This window comes from Heptranchias perlo, unplaced genomic scaffold (genome assembly GCF_035084215.1).
Source record: "Heptranchias perlo isolate sHepPer1 unplaced genomic scaffold, sHepPer1.hap1 HAP1_SCAFFOLD_180, whole genome shotgun sequence".
NCBI lineage: Eukaryota > Metazoa > Chordata > Chondrichthyes > Hexanchiformes > Hexanchidae > Heptranchias > Heptranchias perlo.
The window spans coordinates 690,490-715,891 of record NW_027139077.1 but is presented as its reverse complement, the minus strand read 5'-3'; the positions used below and the strand labels follow the sequence as shown (position 1 = coordinate 715,891).

General features: G+C 49.3%; 1 protein-coding gene across 1 annotated transcript in view; it reads right to left on the bottom strand.

Moving 5' to 3' along the window:
- The window catches only part of LOC137309796 (netrin-G1-like), a 43,162-nt gene that overhangs the window by 14,852 nt on the left and 2,908 nt on the right, over window positions 1-25,402 (bottom strand). Inside the window, exon 2 of the mRNA XM_067977829.1 lies at window positions 2,540-3,165. Within this exon, the coding sequence (XP_067833930.1) occupies window positions 2,540-3,165 (626 nt within the window). The remainder of the gene's footprint in view (window positions 1-2,539; window positions 3,166-25,402) is intronic.

Sequence of the window (25,402 nt, the reverse complement as noted above, 5' to 3'; positions counted from 1 at the left end):
GGAAAGTAGAGAGTGAGGAGGACATAAAAAACCTGCAGGGGGATTTTGACAGGCTGGGTGAGTGGGCGGAGATTTGGCAGATGCAATACAATATTGGAAAATGTGAGGTTATGCACTTTGGCAGGAAAAACCAGAGAGCAAGTTATTTTCTTGATGGCAAGAGACTGGAAAGTACTGCAGTACAAAGGGATCTGGGGGTCCAAGTGCAAGAAAATCAAAAGGTTAGTATGCAGGTGCAGCAGCTGATCAAGAAGGCCAACGGAATGTTGGCGTTTATCGCTAGGGGGATAGAATATAAAAACAGGGAGGTATTGCTGCAGTTATATAAGGTATTGGTGAGACCGCACCTGGAATACTGCATACAGTTTTGGTGTCCATACTTAAGAAAAGACATACTTGCTCTCGAGGCAGTACAAAGAAGGTTCACTCGGTTAATCCCGGGGATGAGGAGAGGTTGAGTCGATTGGGACTCTACTCATTGGAGTTCAGAAGAATGAGAGGCGATCTTATTGAAACATATAAGATTGTGAAGGGGCTTGATCGGGTGGATGCGGTAAGGATGTTCCCAAGGATGGGTGAAACTAGAACTAGGGGGCATAATCTTAGAATAAGGGGCTGCTCTTTCAAAACTGAGATGAGGAGAAACTTCTTCACTCAGAGGGTGGTGGGTCTGTGGAATTTGCTGCCCCAGGAAGCTGTGGAAGGTACATCATTGAACAAATTCAAAGCAGAAATAGACAGTTTCCAAGAAGTGAAGGGAATTAGGGGTTACGGGGAGCGGGCAGGAAATTGGACATGAATTTAGATTTGAGGTTAGGATCAGATCAGCCATGATCTTATTAAATGGCGGAGCAGGCTCGAGGGGCCGATTGGCCTACTCCTGCTCCTATTTCTTATGTTATGTTCTTATGTTCTTATCCCACAGCCATTATTTCAAAGAAGAGCGGGGGAGTTCTCCCCGGTGTCCTGACCAATGTTTATCCACCAACCAACATCATGAAACAGATTATTTGGTCATTATCACATTGAAGAGGGTTTAGTCGCTGTGATGGGAGTTTACAGTTTCTGGGGAAGGTCGGTCTGGGATCACCTCCTTGTGAAATATATATTTTAATGTTCTAAAGGACACAATCGCATCCCTGACATTAACAGTGAGTGTGATGAAGATTTCCCTTTAGTAAATACGATGTGGAAAGGCCCAGTGTGTTGTGAGGGTTTCTGTGTTGTAAAGTGTGAGATCGCTGGTCTCGGGGATTCTGTGCTAACAGCATCGGGCCGCTGTTTAACTCACTGGGAAGGTGAAGCTTCAAAATCTGCAGATTGGTCCTCACACATTCAGCACATTTGCTGTTCTCGGCACTTTTTGCTGAACTAAGCAGAAACCCAGACAGTTCCTTGGAGGCAAATTAACCTCAGCGTAAACATTTTCCTGTTCCTGTTCTCTAATTAGTGTCTGAAGATTCTCCTGGACTAAAAGCTCGAGTGAGTCTCCCAGATGCTGAGTGTAGAATTTCTCATCTACAGGCTGCCCCCCGGTGACATCATCTGAAAACACAACGTCAGGTTCCACATGTACACTGACGACACCCAGCTCTACCTCACCCCCACCTCTCTCGACCCCTCCACTCTCTCTGATTTGTCACGCTGCTTTTCCAACAGCCAGTACTGGAGGAGCACAAATTTCCTCCAATTAAATATTGGGAAGACCGAAGCCATTGTCTTCAGTCCCCGCCTCAAACTCCGTTCCCCAGACACCGACTCCATCCCTCTCCCCGGCCACAGTCTGAGGCTAACTCTGCTGCCCGTATCCTAACTCGCACCAAGTCCCGTTCTCCCATCACCCCCGTGCTCGCTGACCTACATTGGCAACGCCTCGATTTTAAAATTCTCATCCTTGTTTTCAAATCCCTCCATGGCCTCGCCTCTCCCTATCTCTGTAACCTCCTCCAGCCCGACAACCCTCCGAGATCTCTCCAATTCTGGCCTCTTACGCATCCCCAATTTTAATCGCTCCACCAATGGCAGCCGTGCCTTGAGCTGTCTAGGCCCGAAGGTCTGGAAATCCCTCCCGAAACCTCGCGACCTCTCCACCTCTCTCTCCTTCTTTAAGACGCTCCTTAAAACCTCCCTCTTTGACCGAGCTTTTGCTCACCTGTCCCTATATTTCCAGATGTGGCTCAGTGTCAAATTTTGTTTGATAATCGCTCCTGTGAAGCGCCTTGGGATGATTTACTACGTTAAAGGGGCTATGTAAATGCAAGTTGTTGTTCTTATTGATGATAGTATTCCCTCCAGATGTTAGCCCTGATAGAATGCCCTCCAGATGTCAATTGATAGTATATCCCAGATGTTTGCCCTGATGGACCATCCCCCAGATGTTTGCCCTGATGGACCGTCCCCCAGATGTTTGCCCTAATGGACCGTCCCCCAGATGTTTGCCCTGATAGACTATCCCCCAGATGTTTGTCCTGATACAGCGCCCCCTGGATGTGAAGTGTGGGATCAGTGACCCTGAGCAGAGGTGACGAGGAGCTCTCACCGTCCGTGAATCTCCACGTTGGAGATGGCGTAGAAGTATTTGGAGAGGTTGAGCTGGTCGACGCTGGTGGCCCCGGTGGCCGGCCGGAGCAGCCTGACCCTCAGGTCGGTCAGGGTGAAGAAGTCCCTCAGGTCCTTGGTGGTGTCCAGCTGGCCGTAGAGCGAGGCCATGTTGCGGAGAAGGGGCCCCCCGAACAGGGCGAACCGCTCCCTGATCTCGAAGCGGACCGTCTTGTCCACCTTCCACACGTAGCCCCTGGAGTACTCCTCCGTGCAGATGATGTCCAGCACCGAGGCTGGGCTCAGATCCCGGACCGTTCTCCGCTCCATCCCGAAGGAGTTGAGGCAGTCGGCAGCGTAGAACTGGTAGGGCTGCCACGTCCGGCCGTGGTCCAGAGATTTCTCCAGGACCATCTGCTCCGGCCGGCCCGACTCGAAGGTGATGACGATAGTCTTGCCCCAGGACAGGGTGATATTGACCAGGAGGGGCTCGGGGAAACTCCTCCAGGAGACGCTTTGCCAAAAGGTGTTTGGGATCCTGCCCTCGTGATCCAGCATCAGCTCGGGGGGGTGTGCGAGCTCGGGCGTGCGAGCGTCACACTCGTTGTTGCACATGTAGGGGTTCTCCTGGAAATGGGCACAGAGCAACACGGGTTAGATACAGAGCTAGGCCCCATCGACACTGTCCCATCAAACACTCCCAGGGCAGGTACAGCATGGGTTAGATACAGAGTAAAGCTCCCTCTACACTGTCCCATCAAACACTCCCAGGGCAGGTACAGCATGGGTTAGATACAGAGTAAAGCTCACTCTACACTGTCCCATCAAACACTCCCAGGGCAGGTACAGCACGGGTTAGATACAGAGTAAAGCTCACTCTACACTGTCCCATCAAACACTCCCAGGGCAGGTACAGCACGGGTTAGATACAGAGTAAAGCTCCCTCTACACTGTCCCATCAAACACTCCCAGGGCAGGTACAGGGTTAGATACAGAGTAAAGCTCTCTCTACACTGTCCCATCAAACACTCCCAGGGCAGGTACAGCACAGGTTAGATACAGAGTAAAGCTCCCTCTACACTGTCCCATCAAACACTCCCAGGGCAGGTACAGCACGGGTTAGATACAGAGTAAAGCTCCCTCTACACTGTCCCATCAAACACTCCCAGGGCAGGTACAGGGTTAGATACAGAGTAAAGCTCTCTCTACACTGTCCCATCAAACACTCCCAGGGCAGGTACAGCACAGGTTAGATACAGAGTAAAGCTCCCTCTACACTGTCCCATCAAACACTCCCAGTGCAGGTACAGCACGGGTTAGATACAGAGTAAAGCTCTCTCTACACGGTCCCATCAAACACTCCCAGGGCAGGTACAGCACAGGTTAGATACAGAGTAAAGCTCCCTCTACACTGTCCCATCAAACACTCCCAGGGCAGGTACAGCACGGGTTAGATACAGAGTAAAGCTCTCTCTACACGGTCCCATGAAACACTCCCAGGGCAGGTACAGCACAGGTTAGATACAGAGTAAAGCTCCCTCTGCACTGTCCCATCAAACACACCCAGGGCAGGTACAGGATTAGATACAGAATAAAGCTCCCTCTGCACTGTCCCATCAAACACTCCCAGGGCAGGTACAGGATTAGATACAGAGTAAAGCTCCCTCTACACTGTCCCATCAAACACTCCCAGGGCAGGTACAGCACGGGTTAGATACAGAGTAAAGCTCCCTCCACACTGTCCCACATCAAACACTCCCTGGGCAGGTACAGCACGGGTTAGATACAGAGTAAAGCTCCCTCTACACTGTCCCATCAAACACTCTCAGGGCAGGTACAGCACGGGTTCGATACAGAGTAAAGCTCCCTCCACACTGTCCCATCAAACACTCCCAGGGCAGGTACAGCATGGGTTAGATCCAGAGTTCAGCTCCCTCTACACTGTCCCATCAAACACTCCCAGGGCAGGTACAGCACGGGTTAGATACAGAGTAAAGCTCCCTCTACACTGTCCCATCAAACACTCCCAGGGCAGGTACAGGACAGGTTCGATACAGAGTAAAGCTCCCTCGACACTGTCCCATCAAACACTCCCAGGGCAGGTACAGGACAGGTTAGATACAGAGTAAAGCTCCCTCGACACTGTCCCATCAAACACTCCCAGGGCAGGTACAGCACGGGTTAGATACAGAGTAAAGCTCCCTCGACACTGTCTTGAAATCCAGGAATATCGATCCACTCTAATTTTCTCAGGGATAAGTTTTGATTAAACTGTACGCGCTCCATCTCACTGCACTCTGTGCTGGACGGTTAGACAGCTGGTTAATTATATCGCTGTAGTGTTGAGGAATGATTCTCGCTCTGTCTAACTAAAAATAGCTTCACACCTCTAAAATATTTAGAGACCTGAATTGTAAAACTACACAGGAATTGGAAACACAACTGTAAGATCCCACCTTATCCTCACTGGGGGTGATTCCCCGTCACTGGGGGTGATTCCCCGTCACTGGCGGTGATTCCCCGTCACTGGGGGTGATTCCCCGTCACTGGGGGTGATTCCCCGTCACTGGCGGTGATTCCCCGTCACTGGGGGTGATTCCCCGTCACTGGGGGTGATTCCCCGTCACTGGGGGTGATTCCCCGTCACTGGGGGTGATTCCCCGTCACTGGGGTTGATTCCCTGTCACTGTGCAGTTTGTTGTATCAGAATTCGGAATATCTGGATCACAGAATTTATCATCGGCCAATTTCTCAGGAATGTTGTTCTGAAAGAATCATTTGTGTTTATTAATTCTCGGGATGTGGGCGTCGCTGGCGAGGCCGGTATTTATTGCCCAAAAGGAGAGCGAGAGAGAAAGGAGGAGAGTTTTCCGGGCGGAATGATCGAGGGGCAGTTGTCTTTTTACAGTCCGTTGTTAAAACAATCCCTTATTTCCGATCAGGCCATAATCCTGGGCTCTGGGTGTCAGACCACAGCCCAGCCTGTGGTCCTAATGATGCTTTATCTGCGGCTGGTTTGCGAGGAAGCAGTCGGAGATGGCAGGGCTCCCTCGGGCTCACTTCAGGTCAGGGTCCTTCCGCAGTGAAGCAGCGACAGAGACAGCGGCAGCTCCACATATTTCACACAAGGTGCGTTTCGGGAATGAGTCGACGGCCCGCAGACAATCAGAGGTCACACATCAGCTTTTATGTGGGTCGTATTCTCCCATCACAATGTTCCCAGATTCTCTGATGATTCCGACAGCCGGGTGAAGGACAGACGAGGCCTCAGAGAGGGTGCAGAGGAGATTTACCAGAATGGTAACAGGGATGAGGGACTTCAGTTATGTGGAGAGACTGGAGAAGCTGGGGTTGTTCTCCTCAGAGTAGAGAAGGTGGACGGGAGATTTAATAGAGGTGTTCAAAATTATGAAGGGCTTTGATAAAGTAAATAAGGAGAAACTGTTTCCAGTGGCAGGAGGGTCGGTAACCAGAGGACACAGATTTAAGGTAATTGGCCAAAAAACCAGAGGGGAGATGTGGAGAATTTTTTTCGCAGCGAGTTGTTGTGATCTGGAATGCGCTGCCTGAAAGGACGGTGGAAGCAGATTCAATAATAACTTTCAAAAGGGAATTGGATAAATACTTGAAAAGGAAAAATCTGCAGAACTATGGGGAAAGAGCGGGGGAGTGGGACTAATTGGATAGATCTTTCAAAGAGCCGGCACAGGCATGATGGGCTGAATGGCCTCCTGTGCTGTAAGGTTCTACGATTCTCTGATTATAAGACGGGATGGTGTGTGACTCGGAGGGGAACTTGGAGGTGACGGTGTTCCCATGCACCTGCTGCCCTTGTCCTTCTCGGTGGTGGAGGTGGTGGGTTTGGGAGGTGCTGTCGAAGAAGCCTTGGCGAGTTGCTGCAGTGCATCCTGTGGATGGGACACACTGATAACATCGGCAACACAGAATCAGGCCAACATCCTTTTCCAAATGATCACACAGCTCGCCTGTTAGACCGCAATCTTCAGAAAGTGGCTGTTGCAGCAATCAATAAAACTAATGTGTGAGAAAGATGGAGAGGGGGCCGTATACAGAGAGAATCGAGATTAATGAATCTACAATTCTCACAGCATCTTTCTAAAGGCACTGACTAAAGCTGGATAATAGAGATTAACAAGAGAAATTAAAGATAGTGTTAAATCAAATAAAGAGGCAGAGAAAGACACCAGAAAAAGCAGTAAGCCTGAGGATTGGGAGCATTTTAGAATTCAGCAAAGGAGGACCAAGAAATTGATAAAGAGGGAAAATAGAATATGAGAGTAAACTAGCGAGAAACATACAAACGGACTGTAAAAGCTTCTATAGGTATGTGGAAAGGAAAAGACTGGCGAAGGCAAATGTGGGTCCCTTATACACAGAGAGGGGAGAATTTATAATGGGGGATAAGGAAATGGCAGAGAAATTAAACAAATACTTTGTGTCTCTTCATGGAAGAAGACATAAAAAACCTCCCAGAAATACTAGAGATCCAAGGGTCTGGTGAGAATGAGGAACTGAAAGAAATTAGTATTAGTAAAAAAATAGTATTAGAGAAATTAATGGGACTGAAAGTCAATAAATCCCAAGGACCTGATGATCTCCATCCCAGGGTTTTGAAAGAGGTAGCGACAGAGATAGTGGATGCATTGGTTGTCATCTTCCAAAATTCGATAGATTCTGGAATGGTTCCTGCAGATTGGAGGGTGGCAAATGTAACCCCACTATTTAAGAAAGGAGGAAGAGAGAAAACAGGGAATTACAGACCTGTTAGCCTGACAACAGTAGTAGGGAAAATGCTAGAATCTATTATAACGGATGTGATAACAGGACACTGAGAAAATAATAATAGGATTTGGCAGAGTCAACGTGGATTTATGAAAGGCCGAAAGGGAAATCATGTTTGACAAACCTATTGGAGTTCTTTGAGGATGTAACTAGTAGAATAGATAAAGGGGAACCAGTGGATGTGGTGTATTTGGATTTTCAGAAGGCTTTCGATAAGGTCCCACACAGGAGGTTGGTGAACAAAGTTAAAGCACATGGAATTGGGGGTAATTTACTGGCATGGATTGAGAATTCGTTAACAGAGAGTAGGAATAAACGGGTCTTTTTCAGGTTGGCAGACTGTGACTAGTGGGGTACCACAGGGATCGGTGCTTGGGCCCCAGCTATTCACAATCTCTATCAATGATTTGGACGCGGGGACCAAATGTAATATTTCCAAGTTTGCTGATGACACAAAACTAGGTGGGAATGTGAGTTGTGAGGAGGATGCAAAGAGGCTTCAAGGGGGTATCGACAGGCTAAGTGAGTGGGCAAGAACATGGCAGATGGAATATAATGTGGAAAAATGTGAAGTTATCCAGTTTGGTAGGAAAAACAGAAATGCAGAGTATTTTTTAAATGGTAAGAGATTGGGAAATGTTGATGTTCAAAGGGACCTGGGTGTCCTTGTACATGAGTCACTGAAAGCTAACATGCAGGTGCAGCAAGCAATTCGGAAGGCAAATGGTATGTTGGCCTTTATTACAAGAGGATTTGAGTACAGGAGTAAAGATGTCTTACTGCAATTATATAGGCCTTGGTGAGACCGCACCTGGAGTATTGTGTACAATTTTGGTCTCCTTACCTAAGAAAGGATATACTTGCCATAGGTTCACCAGACTGATTCCTGGGATGGCGAGATTGTCGTATGAGGAGAGATTGAGTAGACGAGGCCTGTATTCTCGAGAGTTTGGAAGAATGAGAGGTGATCTCATTGAAAGTTGCAAAGTTCTTACAGGGCTCGACAGGGTAGATGCAGGGAGGATGTTTCCCCCGGCTGGAGAGTCTAGAACCAGGAGTCACAGTGTCAGAATAAGGGGTCGGCCATTTAGGACTGAGATGAGGAGAAATTTCTTCACTCAGAGGGTGGTGAATGTTTAGAATTCTCTACCCCAGAGGGCTGTGGAGGCTCAGTCATTGAGTACATTCAAAACAGAGATCGATAGATTTCTAGTCATGATGTGGAGATGCCGGTGATGGACTGGGGTTGACAATTGTAAACAATTTTACAACACCAAGTTATAGTCCAGCAATTTTATTTTAAATTCACAAGCTTTCGGAGATTTTCTCCTTCCTCAGGCAAATGTTTCATTTGCCTGAGGAAGGAGAAAATCTCCGAAAGCTTGTGAATTTAAAATAAAATTGCTGGACTATAACTTGGTGTTGTAAAATTGTTTACGATAGATTTCTAGATATTAAAGGCATCAAGGGATGTGGGGATGGTGTAGGAAAATGGCATTGAGATCGAAGATCAGCCATGATCTTGTTGAATGGTGGGGCAGGCTCAAGGGGCCGAATGGCCTACTCCTGCTCCTATTTCTTATGTTCTTATTAATGAATCTACAATTCTCACAGCATCTTTCCAAAGGCACTGACTAAAGCTGGATATTGGAATCGATTATTTTAATGTCTGTATTTAGAATGAAACGAGTGTCCATTAGTAACAGAATCCTAAAGCTGTCAAAAGTATGAATGAATAATCACACTGTCCAGATGTTAAGTGCTCCTGAATTGCCGTGTCCTCGGTACATAATTAACAGCCCCTTGTCCCAGTGCTACAACTCACCATTCTATGGAATGACAGTGTGTAAACGGTGAGGAAACTCGAGGGGCAATCAGTGGTGGGAGTTCAGTGTGAAACCACAGCGGGAGTGAAGAGAGAGACTGAGCGACTGTCTCTCTCCACCACTCGCTCGAGCTCTCTCTGATTCTCACATTTCTGGACCAGGTTTCTTGTTTACTGTTCCACTGCACCATCCATGCCTTTCTCACCTCCAGGCTCGACTATTCCAATACTCTCCTGCCCGGCCTCCCACCGTCCACCCTCCGTAAACTTCAGCTCATCCAAAACTCTGCCTCCCGTATCCTAACTCGCCCGTTCACCCATCACCCCTGTGCTCACTGACCCACATTGGCTCCCAGTCCAGCAATGCCTCGATTTTAAAATTCTTATCCTCGTGTTCAAATCCCTCCATGGCCTCGCCCCTCCCTATCTCTGTAACCTCCTCCAGTCCTACAACCCTCCGAGATCTCTGCACTCCTCCAATTCTGGCCTCTTGTGCATCCCCGATTTTCATCACCCCACCATTGGCGGCCGTGCCTTCAGCTGCCTGAGCCCAAAGCTCTGGAATTCCCTCCCTAAACTGCTCCGCCTCTCCACCTCTCTCTCCTCCTTTAAGACGCTCCTTAAAACCTGCTTCTTTGACCAAGCTTTTGGTCACCTGTGCTAATATCTCCTTGTGTGACTCGGTGTTAAGTTTTGTCCGATTACGCTCCTGTGAAGCACCTTGGGACGTTTTACTACGTTAAAGGCGCTATATAAATGCAAGTAGTTGTTGTTGAAACAGTAATTAAAGATCACCACACAGCCCAGGGAGGGAGAGAAACAACAGGCTCCTGCTCTGTGCAGCTGCATCAACGTGGGAAGGGAAGATATTTCAATACACGGATCATATATTCCAGGAACTGTTCCTGCCACACTGGAGTGTAAACGGAGCATCTTATGAATCATTGTTACTTCTCCAAATCCACTCACCACTTGACATTTATTTCAGGGCTTTAAGTGTTTCTATCTTGGATTTACAATGTGTTGTGTGAGTAACAGCCTGTCATTCTCACTAACTAAACCTCTCGCTATCTGCACGGTTCAGTCCCCTGGTTAATTATGTTAATTAGGGTATTATTAAGTACAGGAGTTAGTGGCTCCATAAAGTACAATCCCACAGATTGCGGTCACTCCCCATCGCCAAGTAATCAGCTCCTTTGTTACAGTTAATTTTAGAGCAGAGTTGCTCAGTTTGGAGGTTAATGATCGGACAGAGAATAAAATGAGCAGCGTTTAGTGTCCCAGAGAGGAGCTGAAATATTCTCCAGTAATCTCGACAGGACAGAGGCAGCGAGAGGATAAAACGGGTCAGAAATTCACCCCCATCCTTTTATACTGTCTGAGGGTTAAAGAGACAATAAATCAGACTCCAAACCTGGAGACTTTTACACCGACTCATTTACAAAACCCCCAACAGCAAATGGAAATCCTGCTATTAATTATGGGGATGTCTCACTTTTTCATCAATTTGACTATTTTAGGGGATCGATTGTTTCTGATAAATACAGTTCAGAAAGTGAATTAAAGGATCATTTAGAGGGTTTTTTTTTATCTTCTTTGCCTGATCTCAATCTCATGCTTCTGTCAAACGATCAGCGATTAATCGTTCCTTCAGATCCCAATATCAGGAATACTCTCTGTCCCCTCCCCTCCAATGGGTACCCTCCCTCTCTCCCCCTCCTCCAATGGGTACCCTCCCTCTCTCCCCTCCTCCAATGGGTACCCTCCCTCTCTCCCCCTCCTCCAATGGATACCTTCCCTCTCTCCCCTCCTCCAATGGGTACCCTCTCTCTCTCTCCCCTCCACCAATGGGTACCCTCCCTCTCTCCCCCCTCCACCAATGGGTACCTTCCCTCTCTCTCCCGTCCTCCAATGGGTACCCTCTCTTTCCCCTCCTCCAATGGGTACCCTCTCTCCCCCTCCTCCAATGGGTACCCTCCCTCTCTCCCCTCCTCCAATGGGTACCCTCCCTCTCTCCCCCTCCTCCAATGGGTACCTTCCCTCTCTCCCCTCCTCCAATGGGTACCCTCTCTCTCTCTCCCCTCCACCAATGGGTACCCTCCCTCTCTCTCCCCTCCACCAATGGGTACCTTCCCTCTCTCTCCCGTCCTCCAATGGGTACCCTCTCTTTCCCCTCCTCCAATGGGTACCCTCTCTCTCTCTCCCCTCCACCAATGGGTACCTTCCCTCTCTCTCCCGTCCTCCAATGGGTACCCTCTCTTTCCCCTCCTCCAATGGGTACCCTCTCTCTCTCTCCCCTCCCCCTCAATGGGTACCCTCCCTCTCTCTCCCATCCTCCAATGGGTACCCTCCCTCTCTCTCCCGTCCTCCAATGGGTACCCTCTCTCTCTCCCCTCCTCCAATGGGTACCCTCCCTCTCTCTCCCCTCCTCCAATGGGTACCCTCCCTCTCTCTCCCCTCCTCCAATGGGTACCCTCCCTCTCTCTCCCCTCCTCCAATGGGTACCCTCCCTCTCTCTCCCCTCCTCCAATGGGTACCCTCCCTCTCTCTCCCCTCCTCCAATGGGTACCCTCTCTCTCCCCTCCTCCAGTGACCCTCGGGATCACCGGTCCAGGCCTCGGGATCACCGGTCCAGGCCTCGGGATCACCGGTCCAGGCCTCGGGATCACCGGTCCAGGCCTCGGGATCACCGGTCCAGGCCTCGGGATCACCGGTCCAGGCCTCGGGATCACCGGTCCAGGCCTCGGGATCACTGGTCCACCACATTCCTCCAATTCTGGCCTCTTATTCATCCCCGATATTCATCACCCCACCATTGGCGGCCGTGCCTTCAGATGCCTGGGCCCTAAACTATGCAATTCCCTCCCTAAACCTCTCCACCTCTCTCCCCTCCTTTAAGATGCTCCATAAAACCTACCTCTTCACCTGTCCTAATATCTCCTTATGTGGCTCGATGCATCTGTACACGACAGGAAGTGGATGTGAAGCTGCAACAATCAAGAACCTGAACACCAACCAGGATAAAGCAGTCCGTTCGATCGGCAGCCCATCCCCCACCTTAAACACCCACTCCCTCCCCCGCCTTAAACACCCACTCCCTCCCCCACCTTAAACACCCGCTCCCACCCCCGCCTTAAACACCCGCTCCCTCCCCCGCCTTAAACACCCGCTCCCTCCCCCGCCTTAAACACCGGCTCCCTCCCCCGCCTTAAACACCGGCTCCCTCCCCCACCTTGAACACCCACTCCCTCCCCCACCTTGAACACCCACTCCCTCCCCCACCTTAAACACTCTCTCCCTCCCCCACATTAAACACCCGCTCCCTCCCCCACATTAAACACCCGCTCCCTCCCCCACCTTGAACACCCACTCCCTCCCCCACCTTAAACACTCTCTCCCTCCCCCACATTAAACACCCGCTCCCTCCCCCACATTAAACACCCGCTCCCTCCCCCACCTTAAACACCCACTCCCTCCCCCGTCTTAAACACCCACTCCCTCCCCCACCTTAAACACCCACTCCCTCCCCCACTGGCGCACTGTGTCTGCAGTGTGTCCCATCCACAGGATGCACTGCAGTAACTCGCCAAGGCTTCTTCGACTGCACCTCCCAAACCCACCACCTCCACCACCTGGAAGGACAAGGGCAGCAGGTGCATGGGAACACCGTCACCTCCAAGTTCCCCTCCGAGTCACACACCATCCCGACTTGGACATATATCGGCCGTTCCTTCATCGTCACTGGGTCCAAATCCTGGAACTCCCGACCGAACAGCACTGTGGGAGAACCTTCACCACACGGACTGCAGCGGTTCAAGAAGAAGGCCCATCACCACCTTCTCAAGGGGCAACTCGGGATGGGCAATAAATGCCGGCCTTGCCAGCAACGCCCACATCCCCAGAATGAATTATAAAAACACTCTGTGTACATGAAAACATTACAAGATATTTATGGAGTGAGTCCGTCAGCAGCTGCACACAGACCTGATTCTAACCGGACGGTGTTTTCAGAGGCTGTTTCCAGATGTTGAGGTAATGACTGACTGACCTTGTGACCCTGTCATCAGGGGATGGATTTTTCTATCGACCAGTTTGAATGATGAGGAGTCTCGGGGCCGTCTCCTGTTATTCTCTGTTTCCCGTTCTCTGTATTGCCCACATTCATATTTAATTATAAACACAGATAGAGACAGACAGGCAAGGTCATGGGTACAAGGCCCACTCCAGAGACTCGAGCACATAATCCAGGCCGACACTCGCAGTGCAGTACTGAGGGAGTGCTGCACTGTCGGAGGGTCAGTACTGAGGGAGTGCCACACTGCCGGAGGGTCAGTACTGAGGGAGTGCTGCACTGTCGGAGGGTCAGTACTGAGGGAGTGCTGCACTGTCGGAGGGTCAGTACTGAGGGAGTGCTGCACTGTCGGAGGGTCAGTACTGAGGGAGTGCTGCACTGTCGGAGGGTCAGTACTGAGGGAGTGCTGCACTGTCGGAGGGGCAGTACTGAGGGAGTGCTGCACTGTCGGAGGGTCAGTACTGAGGGAGTGCTGCACTGTCGGAGGGTCAGTACTGAGGGAGTGCTGCACTGTCGGAGGAGGGTCTGTACTGAGGGAGTGCTGCACTGTTGGAGGGTCAGTACTGAGGGAGTGCTGCACTGTCGGAGGTGCCGTCCTTCAGATGAGACATTAAACCGAGGCCCCGTCTGCCCTCTCAATTGGGTGTAAAAGATCCCACAGCCACTATTCGAAGTAGAGATGGGGAGTTCACCCCGGTGTCGAGGTCAATATTAATTCCTCAACCAACATCACTGAAACAGATTATCTGCTCATTATCACATTGCTGTTAATGATACCGGGGCTAAAAGGGTTAAATTATGAGGACAGGTTGCAAAACTTGTTTTGTTTCCCTCGAGTTTGGAAGGTTGAGGGATGATCTAATCGAGGTGATTAAAATGATAAAAAAGGGTCTGATAGGGTCGATAGAGAGAAACTATTTCCTCTGGTGGGAGAGTCCAGAACAAGGGGGAATAATCTTAAAATTAGAGCTCGGCCGTTCAGGGGTGATGTCAGGAAGCATTTCTTCACACAAAGGGGAGTGGAAATCTGGAACTCTCTCCCCCAAAAGGCTGTGGATGCTGGGGGTCAATTGGAGCTTTCAGGACTGATATCAATAGATTTTTGTTGGGTGAGGGTATCGAGGGATACGGAGCAAAGGCGGGTAAATGGGGTTGGATATAGATCAGACGTGATCTAATTGAATGGCGGAACAGGCTCAAGGGGCTGAATGGCCTCCTCCTGTTCCTATGTAACAAGCTCGAGGGGCTGAATGGCCTGGTCCTGTTCCTATGTAATTTGAGGGGCTGAATGGCCTCCTGCTTGTTTAATATTTGCTGGAGATTCTCATTCTTTCTCCAGTCAGGTTTCCGTTCTCTTGAAACCTCCCTGTGCTCGGCTCATTACTGAAATGTTCAAACACAAACACCAGGTGCAGAGTTCTGGGTTTCATTAACTTGAACAAACATTCATTTCCACCGGCTCAGATTCTCTGTAATTAAATTTCGACGCTTAGAATCCCATCGAGCTCCCTGGGAAGATGTGGACTTAAAACATCGTTCGTTTATTAAATTCATTCTGGGGATGTGGGCGTCGCTGGCAAGGCCGGCATTTATTGCCCATCCCTAGTCGCCCTGAGAAGGTGGTGCTGGGCCTTCTTCTTGAACCACTGGGAGCGGGTTTGATACAAACTGAGTGTCTTGCTCGGCCACTTCAGAGGGAGGTTAAGGGTCAACCACGTTGGTGTGGGACTGGAGTCACATATAGGCCCAGACCGGGTAAGGACGGCTGGTTTCCTTCCCTAAAGGACATTAGTGAACCGGTTGGGTTTTTACGACAATCTGACAGTTTCATGGTCACTTTTACTGAGACCAGATTTTTATTTCCAGATTTATTTAAACTGAATAAAAATATACGGGATTCTGGGCTTTATAAACAGAGGCAGTGAGGACAAAAGCAAGGAAGTTATGGTAAACTTCTATCAATCACTGGTCAGGCCTCAGCTGGAGTATTGTGTCCAATTCTGGGCACCGCACTTTAGGAAGGATGTCAAGGCCTTGGAGAGGGTGCAGAGGAGATTTACCCGAATGGTCCCAGGGATGAGGGACTTCCGTTAATGTGGAGAGACTGGAGAAGCTGGGATTGTTCTCCTCAGAGCAGAGAAGGTTAAGGGGAGATTTAATCGAGGTGTTCAAAATCATGAAGGGTTTTGATCGAGTAAATAAGGAGAAACTGTTTCCAGTGGCAGGAGGGTCGGTAACCAGAGGACACAGATTTAAGGTAATTCGCAAAAGAACCAGAGGGGAGATGAGGAGAAGTTTTTTTATGCAGTGAGTTGTTCTGATCTGGAATGCGCTGCCTGAAAGGGCGGTGGATGCAGATTCAATAATAACTTTCAAAAGGGAATTGGATAAATACTTGAAACGGAAAAATTTACAGGACTATGGGGAAAGAGCAGGGGAGTGGGACTGATTGGATAGGTCTTTCAAAGAGCCGGTACAGGCACGATGGGCCGAATGGCCTCCTTCTGTGCTGTAAGATTCTACGATTCTATGAATTGAAATTCTCAAACTGCCCATGGTGGGATTTGAACTCACGATCTCTGGATTATTCGGCCAATAACAGGCTTGATGGACCAGCTGGTCCTTTCCTGCCCGTCATTTCCATGTTTGTAACATAATCACCACATCACCGGACCCCTTTTCTGGGAGAAATTTCTGGAGAACACGGAACCGAATCACTTGACTCGGCTCAAAGAAGAGAAGCCGACACTTCCCGTTAACATTCTCCAGCTGTCGAGACTCGCTGGGATTTTCATAATTGGTGCTCGGATTTAGAAATAATTGGCTGTCAGACTTTTAGCCGAGTGAGTCACACAGACTGTGTTTCTCCAGAAGTAGTGATGTTCCTCCCTTTAAGTCGACAGTTCGAGCAAACCTCACAACACAGGTAGAGAATTCGCTGAGACAAGGATTCCTGGTTAATCACATCCTCCTTCAAACTCATGGACAGTGAGTGAATTTAAAGGGAGCAAAATAGTGAAGTAATCCCATCACTTTATAAATCATTGGTGCGACCGCACGTAGAATAAAGTGTACAGCTCATAGAATACAGTGTACAGCTCATAGAATACAATGTACAGTTCACAGAATACCGTGTACAGATCTTCGAATAACCATGTACAGATGTTAGAACACCGTGTACAGATGCTAGAACACTGTGTACAGATGTTAGAACACCGTGGCAGTTCTGGTCACCACAGTACAAAAAGGATATTGCAGCTATTGAAAGGATTCAGAATGATTGAGGGGATGGAGGGATTGGATTATGAGGAGCGATTATGTCAATTGGGAATATTCTCACTGGGAAAGAGAAGCTTGAGAGGTGATCTGATTGCTGTGTTTCGGATTCTAAAGGGACTGGATAATGTCGACCATGACCAGCTGTTTCACCTTGTCCAGAACAGTAGAACCCGAGGACACGGCCTGCGCTCGAAGGGGGTCAATTCAAAACTCATCTGTGGGAACAATATTTCAGTGAGTGAGTGGTCAATCTATGGAACAGGTTCCCCAGGGAGACGGTGGGAACAGTTAGTATTGATTCACTCAAATACAAATTACATCGATTTCATTCAGAAATAATATTTTGTGATCCAGTATCTGAGTAATTTGAGACATGACGTGTGCTGAGTGTAACAGGCTCGGGAGGAACAGGGGACTTTGGACCTGTGGTTCCCAAAGCTCTCCCCCACTGGGGGTTTTCCTCACCTCATGTCTGGGTCTGTTGGAGACGCATTGATAGAGATTGATTGCTGTGATTGGTCAATAACTCCATTACCATTGGATCATGTGATTACCAGGATGGTAGAAGGTGAACGAGATCGACCTCGGTCTTTTCCCCTCCAGTAATTCCTATGGACGGCCATCAAACCAATCCCAGACAAACAGAAATACCACATTCTTCTCCCATCTGGCGTGACTCCGTCACACAGCAGACTCCGCACGGTTACAGACACAAAACAATCCAATCACAATAAAGTCAGTCATTGACCGGGAGCCTGAAATTTACACACAGTCACAAACTGTGACGATGGGGAGGTCACGTCCGGAAATAGAGAAATTGCTGAAGCTTCTAACCGTTCGTTTTTTAACAATGTTTACAAAAGAAATGGGGGGAGAAAGGTCAGAATTGGGGTCCAGTTTAAAGGTGAATGTAGATGGGGAAATGTGGAGAGGACATGTTGGGGAGGTTGTTGAAGCTCAAGGGAGATGAGGCTCCTGGATCTGATACGTTTCATCCCAGGGGTCTGAAGGAATCGACACAAACGATTGAGAGTCTTGTGGATATTTTTCAGAGTTGACGAGACTCGGACCAAATCCCAGAGGATCAGATATGGACAAAAGAGCTGAATTCCAGAGGTGAGATGAGAGTGACGGCCCTTGACATCAAGGCAGCATTTGACCGAGTGTGGCACCAAGGAGCCCGAGTAAAATTGAAGTCAATGGGAATCAGGGGGAAAACTCTCCAGTGGCTAGAGTCATACGTAGCACAAAAGAAGATGGAAGTGGTTGTTGGAGGCCAATCTTCTCAGCCCCAGGGTATTGCTGCAGGAGTTCCTCAGGGAAGTGTCCTAGGCCCAACCATCTTCAGCTGCTTCATCAATGACCTTCCCTCCATCATAAGGTCAGAAATGGGCATGTTCGCTGTTGATTGCACAGTGTTCAGTTCCATTCGCAAGCCCTCAAATAATGAAGCAGTCCGAGCCTGCACGCAGCAAGACCTGGACAACATCCAGGCTTGGGCTGATAAGTGGCAAGTAACATTCGCGCCTGACAAGTGCCAGGCAATGACCATCTCCAACAAGAGAGAGTCTAACCACCCTCCACTTGACATTCAACGGCATTACAATCGCAGTATCCCCCACCATCAACATCCTGGGGGTCACCATTGACTAGAAACTTATCTGGACCAGCCATATAAATACTGTGGCTACAAGAGCAGGTCAGAGGCTGGGTATTCTGCGGCGAGTGACTCACCTCCTGACCTCCCCAAAGCCTTTCCACCATCTACAAAGCACAAGTCAGGAGTGTGATGGAATACTCTCCACTTGCCTGAATGAGTGCAGCTCCAACAACACTCAAGAAGATCGACACCATCCAGGACAAAGCAGCCCGCTTGATTGGCACCCCATCCACCACCCTAAACATTCACTCCCTTCACCACCGGTGCACTGTGGCTGCAGTGTGTACCATCCACAGGATGCACTGCAGCAACTCGCCAAGGCTTCTTCGACAGCACCTCCCAAATCCGCGACCTCTACCACCTAGAAGGACAAGAACAGCAGGCACATGGGAACAACACCACCTGGATGTTCCCCTCCAAGTCACATACCATCCCGACTTGGAAATATATCGCCGTTCCTTCATCGTCGCTGGGTCAAAATCCTGGAACTCCCTTCTTAACAGCACTGTGGGAGAACCTTCACCACACGGACTGCAGCGGTTCAAGAAGGCGGCTCACCACCCCCTTCTCAAGGGCAATTCGGGATGGGCAATAAATGCCGGCCTCGCCAGCGATGCCCACATCCCATGAACGAATAAATTAAAAAAAAGAAAATCCCAAATGTGAGTCCCAGAAAGGGGCGAGGGATGAACCATCGAATCACAGACCCACAAGCTTTACTTCCAGTGTTGGGAAAGTGTTTGAAAGGATTGGGAGGGATAATATTAGGGTCATCTTGTGAGACATGAGCTAATTCGAGACAATGGGAGGTGGTGCTTGACTTATTGATTGGATTTCTTTGAGGAGATGACAGACCGAGTAGATCGGGGGAGACGGTGGATGTTGTCTACCCAGGTTTCAGGAAGACATTTAACAATGTCCCAAATAATAGGCAACAACATAAGGTCCAAGCCCACGGGACAGATGGGAATGGATTAAACTGGATTGGGATATGATTGGAAGATAATGAGTCGTGGGGGATGGGCAGGTCTCTGATTGGCCGACAGTTACCAGGGGAGTGTCACAAGGTTCAGTGTTGGGGCCGCTGTTTATAATTTTTATAAATGATTTCGAGGAAGGAATTGTGTCCAAATTTTCGGACGATACCAACTTGGGAGCAGTGGAAAATGATGAATATCAATGGGAACAAATTCAAAAGGATCTTGACAAGTTCGATCAATGGGCAGAGAAATGGCAAATCCAGTTTAATACAGAGAAATGTAAGGTCATGAGATTGGGCAGAGGGAAGGTTGATGTGGATTATGTGCTAAATGGGAATGTACTTGAGGTGTTGGAGCAGGAGAGAGATCTCGGGGTCTGAGTGGACAGGTCACTGAAACCATCAGCACAATGTTCCCAGGCTGTTAAACAAACAATCAGAATATTGGGGGTCACAGCACGGGGTTATACTGGCGCAGTGGGCAGCACTCTCACCTCTGAGTCAGAAGGTCGTGGGTTCAAGACCTACTCCAGAGACTTGAGCTCCATAATCGAGGCCGACATCCCCAGGGCAGTACTGAGGGAATGCTGCACTGTCGGAGGTGCCGTCTTTTGGATGAGACATTAAACTGAGGTCCTGTCTGCCCTCTCAGGTGGACGTAAAAGATCCCATTCTCTCCGGTCAATATTTATCCTTCAACCAACACCTAAAACAGATTATCGGGTCATTTATCTCATTGCTGTTTGTGGGATCTTGCTGTGCGCAAATTGGCTGCCGCTTTTCCTACATTACAACAGTGACTACACTTCAAAAGTTACTGAGTTTGCTGTGAAGCTTTGGGACATCCTGAGGTCCTGAAAGGTGCTATAGAAACACAAGTCTCTCTGTCTTCCTTTCTTTCACAGCCCTGCAATTGTTTCCTTTTCAAGTATTTATCCAATTCCCTTTTGAAAGTTATTATTGAATCTGCTTCCACCGCCCTTTCAGGCAGCGCATTCCAGATCAGAACAACTCGCTGCTTAAAAAAATTCTCATCTCCCTCCTGGCTTTTTTGCCAATTCCCTTCAATCTGTGTCCTCTGGTGACCGACCCTCCCACCACTGGAAACAGTTTCTCCCTCTCTACTCTGTGAAAATCCCTCATTATATTGAACACCTCTGTTAAATCTCCCCTTAACCTTCTCTGTTCTGAGGAGAACAATCCCAGCTTCTCCAGTCTCTCCACACCTGAAGTCCCTCATCCCCGGTCCCATTCTATTGGAGACGGGGATTTTAACTCAGGAGGCGAGTGTTTGGCCCGTTTTGCCGGGGCTGAATTTCGGCCCCAATTGGGGCTGGTTTTCGATGGTCCTGTTTTCCTGCTCTCGGACACTTTTTAATTCCTCTCTCAGTATTTACCCAGTGACCTTTTCAATACTATAAATGATTCAGTATCGATCAGCACTTGTGGCAAAGCTTCAATCATTCGGATTTCAATCATCAGTGATTTTAATTCTGATTTTAAAATTCTCTTCTTCTTCTTCAAATCCCACCAATGGCCTCGCCCCTCCCTATCTCTGTAACCCCCTCCAGCCCTACACCCCTCCCTATCTCTGTAACCTCCTCCAGCCCTACACCCCTCCCCATCTCTGTAACCCCCTCCAGCCCTACACCCCTCCCTATCTCTGTAACCCCCTCCAGCCCTACACCCCTCCCTATCTCTGTAACCTCCTCCAGCCCTACACCCCTCCCCATCTCTGTAACCCCCTCCAGCCCCACACCCCTCCCTATCTCTGTAACCCCCTCCAGCCCTACACCCCTCCCTATCTCTGTAACCCCCTCCAGCCCTACACCCCTCCCTATCTCTGTAACCTCCTCCAGCCCTTTGACCCTCCGAGATCTCTGCGCTCCTCCAATTCTGGCCTCTTGTCCATCCCCGATTTCCTTCCTCTGTGACCTTTTGCTTTGTAGCACAAGAAACACTCAAATCAATTAGCAAATTGGCTCTAAAGTGGAATTGGAGACGATGACATTGATCTGGTGCCAGAGATTAATCAAATTGGGGATTACAGAGCCTGGGGAATATTCTATTTTCAACACCAAGATCGGTGGGAATTAACTGATGCCTTTTGGTCGGGAAGAACTAAATAAACAATCTTATCGGCTCCATCACCGAGACCGCCGACTTCCACCTCCGTAACATTGCCCATCTCGTGAACTTCAGCTCATCCAAAACTCTGCTGTCCGTATCCTAACTCGCACCAAGTCCCGTTCACCCATCACCCCTGGGCTCGCTGACCGACATTGACTCCTGGTCCGGGAACGTCTCGATTTTAAAATTCTCATCCTCTTGTTTAAATCCCTCCATGGCCTCGCCCCCCTCCCTATCTCTGTAACCCCCTCCAGCCCTACGCCCCTCCCTATCTCTGTAACCCCCTCCAGCCCTACGCCCCTCCCTATCTCTGTAACCTCCTCCAGCCCTACGCCCCTCCCTATCTCTGTAACCCCCTCCAGCCCTACGCCCCTCCCTATCTCTGTAACCCCCTCCAGCCCTACACCCCTCCCTATCTCTGTAACCTCCTCCAGCCCTACACCCCTCCCTATCTCTGTAACCACCTCCAGCCCCACACCCCTTCCTATCTCTGTAACCCCCTCCAGCCCTACACCCCTCCCTATCTCTGTAACCTCCTCCAGCCCTACACCCCTCCCTATCTCTGTAACCTCCTCCAGCCCTACAATCCTCCGAGATCTCTGCACTCCTCCAATTCTGGCCTCTTGTCCATCTCCCAATTCCTTCACCCCACCATTGGCGGCCGTGCCTTCAGCTGTCTAGACCCTGAGCTCTGGAATTCCCTCCCGAAACCTCTCCGCCTCTCCCCCTCTCTCTCCTCCTTTAAGACCCTCCTTAAAACCTACCTCTTTGACCAAGATTTTGGTCTCCTCTCCTAATATCTCCTTCTTTGGCTCGGTGTCAATTTTTGTCTGATTTATGCTCCTGTGAAGCACCTTGGGACGTTTTACTACGTTAAAGGTGCTATATAAATGCAGGTTGTTGTTGTTGTGAGTGGAAAGAAACCCTGAAAATGCAGGAGGGAAAGGGTGAGCCCAGACATTACCCCGTCTCCTTTTCACACACGTTTATCGACCCGCGAACCAAATCGAACTGAAGGTGGACTCTGGGCACGAGGTCAGCGGGAGGTCGAAGGGTGAACGGGCAGAGAACGGGCCGTGTATTAACAAGCAAACGGCAGTCAGTCCTGCTTCTGTCCACAGCCCCACTCCTCAATGCTGACCCACAGGGTAATAAACCCAGCAACAAAGGATCATCACTCCTTTAAAGTGGAAACCTGGCCCGGTTTAAAGATGAAAGGAATCTTACAACACCAGGTTATAGTCCAACTGTTGGAGGCTTTCTCCTTCGTCAGGTGAGTGTGGGATTCCATGGAAGGTTACCGCATTTATAGTCAGAGAACAATACCTGGTGATGACAGATAATCTTTCCAACTGCCCGTTGTCAAGGCAATCAAAGCGTTCAGACAGAGAGATGTTACCTACAGGACCACCAAATATACAAACGGCCAGAACAAAAGACAGACAGAGAGAGAGAAACATCCAAAAGGAAGAGAAAGACAGAGAATGACCCGTTGTAAGAAACAGATAACTTTTTTTCCTGCTGGTGGGGTTACGTGTAGCGTGACATGAACCCAAGATCCCGGTTGAGGCCGTCCTCATGGATGCGGAACTTGGCTATCAATTTCTGCTCGACGATTTTGCGTTGTCGTGTGTCTCGAAGGCCGCCTGGCAGTTGGAAAGATTATCTGTTGTCAATGGTGACCCCCAGGATGTTGATGGTGGGGGATTCGGCGATGGTAATGCCGTTGAATGTCAAGGGGAGGTGGTTAGTCTCTCTCTTGTTGGAGATGGTCATTGCCTGGCACTTGTCTGGCGCGAATGTTACTTGCCACTTATCAGCCCAAGCCTGTATGTTGTCCAGGTCTTGCTGCATGCGGGCCCGGACTGCTCGGACTGAAACACGTGCACACTGACAGTGCACACTCGGGGCTTAATGGGTCAAATTATGAGGACAGGTTGCATAAACCAGGCTTGTATTCCCTCGAGTTTAGAAGATTGAGGGAGATCTGATCGAGGTGTTTAAAATGATAAAGGGAATCGATAGGGTAGATAGAGAGAAACTATTTCCTCTGGTGGGAGAGTCCAGAACAAGGGGGAATAATCTTAAAATTAGAGCTCGGCCGTTCAGGGGTGATGTCAGGAAGCATTTCTTCACACAAAGGGGAGTGGAAATCTGGAACTCTCTCCACCAGAAGGCTGTCGATGCTGGGGGTCAACTGGAGCTTTCAAGACTGAGATCGATCGATTTTTGTTGGGTATCGAGGGATACGGAGCAAAGGAGGGTAAATGGGGTTAAGATACAGATCAGCCATGATCCAACTGAATGGCGGAACAGGCTCGAGGGGCTGAATGGCCTCCTGCTGTTCCTATGTTCCCGACAGTGTTTGCTTCACTCACCAATACTCCCCTCCCCTCTCCTCACACTGTCCCCTCAGTATTTCAATCAAACCTCAACCATGTTTTGTTCTCTGGAGAAGCAACTTTACATCAATTATTAACAGACTTTCCGGGGAGAGAAGGCGAGCGATATAATCAGTAACAAGGCCATGGATTCAGTTGGTCAGCTGACATTGAACATCATGTCCTGGAGATGCTGAAATATTGATCGTAACCCCTTCATTCTGCTGTCGAGAGACTTTGGTAAAATTAGTGATATTGCAGGAAGTGGAGCCCAGAATGTGAGTCAGACTGGGTGAAACCGTGGCCTTTTATATAAATATAGCCCATTATCTGAACTCGAACCTGAGCTCCCACACTTTAGAGAAACACGTCCATCATTGGCTCTTTGTTCAGTCTGATTTTACAGCTCACAGGAAAAGATTTTTTTAAATGTAGAGATTTAAAAACCTGGGCCCCGATATTAAAGGGCCTCTCGGCCCCCAGACTGGAGTCACATATAGGCCCAGACCGGGTAAGGACGGCAGGTTTCCTTCCCTCAAGGACATTAATGAACCAGTTGGGTTTTTACGACAATCCGACAGTTTCATGGTCACTTTTACTGAGACCAGATTTTTATTTCCAGATTTTTTGAACTGAACTCAAATTCTCAAACTGTCCGGGTGGGATTTGAAGTTACATTCTCTGATTCCTCGTCCTGTAACAGAACCTCGACACCACTGGATCCAAACATTATATCACCACAACAACAACCTGCATTTATATAGCGCCTTTAATGGAGTAAAACTTCCCAAAGCCCTTCACAGGAGCGATTATCAAACAAAAATTGACACCGAGTCACAGAAGGAGATATTAGGACAGGCGACCAAAAGCTTGGTCAAAGAGGTAAGTTTTAAGGAGCATCTTAAAGGAGGAGAGAGAGGTGGAGAGACGGAGAGGTCGAGGGAGGGAATTCCAGAGCTCAGTGCCCAGGCAGCTGAAGGCACGGCCGCCAATGGGGGAGTGAAGAAAATCGGGGATGGACAAAAGGCCAGAATTGGAGGAGCGCAGAGATCTCGGAGGGTTGTAGAGTTGGGGGAGGTTAAAGAGATCTCGGAGGGTTGTGGGGTTGGGGGAGGTTACAGAGATCTCGTAGGGTTGGGGGAGGTTACAGAGATCTCGGAGGGCTGCAGGGTTCGGGGAGGTTACAGAGATCTCGGAGGGTTGTAGGGTTGGGGGAGGTTACAGAGATCTCGGAGGGTTGTAGGGTTGGGGGAGGTTACAGAGATCTCGGAGGGTTGTAGGGTTGGGGGGGGTTACAGAGATCTCGGAGGGTTGTAGGGTTGACGAGGTTACAGAGATCTCGGAGGGTTGTAGGGTTGGGGGAGATTACAGAGATCTCGGAGGGTTGTAGGGTTGGGGGAGGTTACAGAGATCTCGGAGGGTTGTAGGGTTGGGGGAGGTTACAGAGATCTCGGAGGGTTGTAGGGTTGGGGGAGGTTGCAGAGATCTCGGAGGGTTGTAGGGTTGATGAGGTTACAGAGATCTCGGAGGGTTGTAGGGTTGGGGGAGGTTACAGAGATCTCGGAGGGTTGTCGGGTTGGGGGGAGGTTACAGAGATCTCGGAGGGTTGTAGGGTTGGGGGGGGTTACAGAGATCTCAGAGGGTTGTAGGGTTGGGGGAGATTACAGAGATCTCGGAGGGTTGTAGGGTTGACGAGGTTACAGAGATCTCGGAGGGTTGTAGGGTTGGGGGAGGT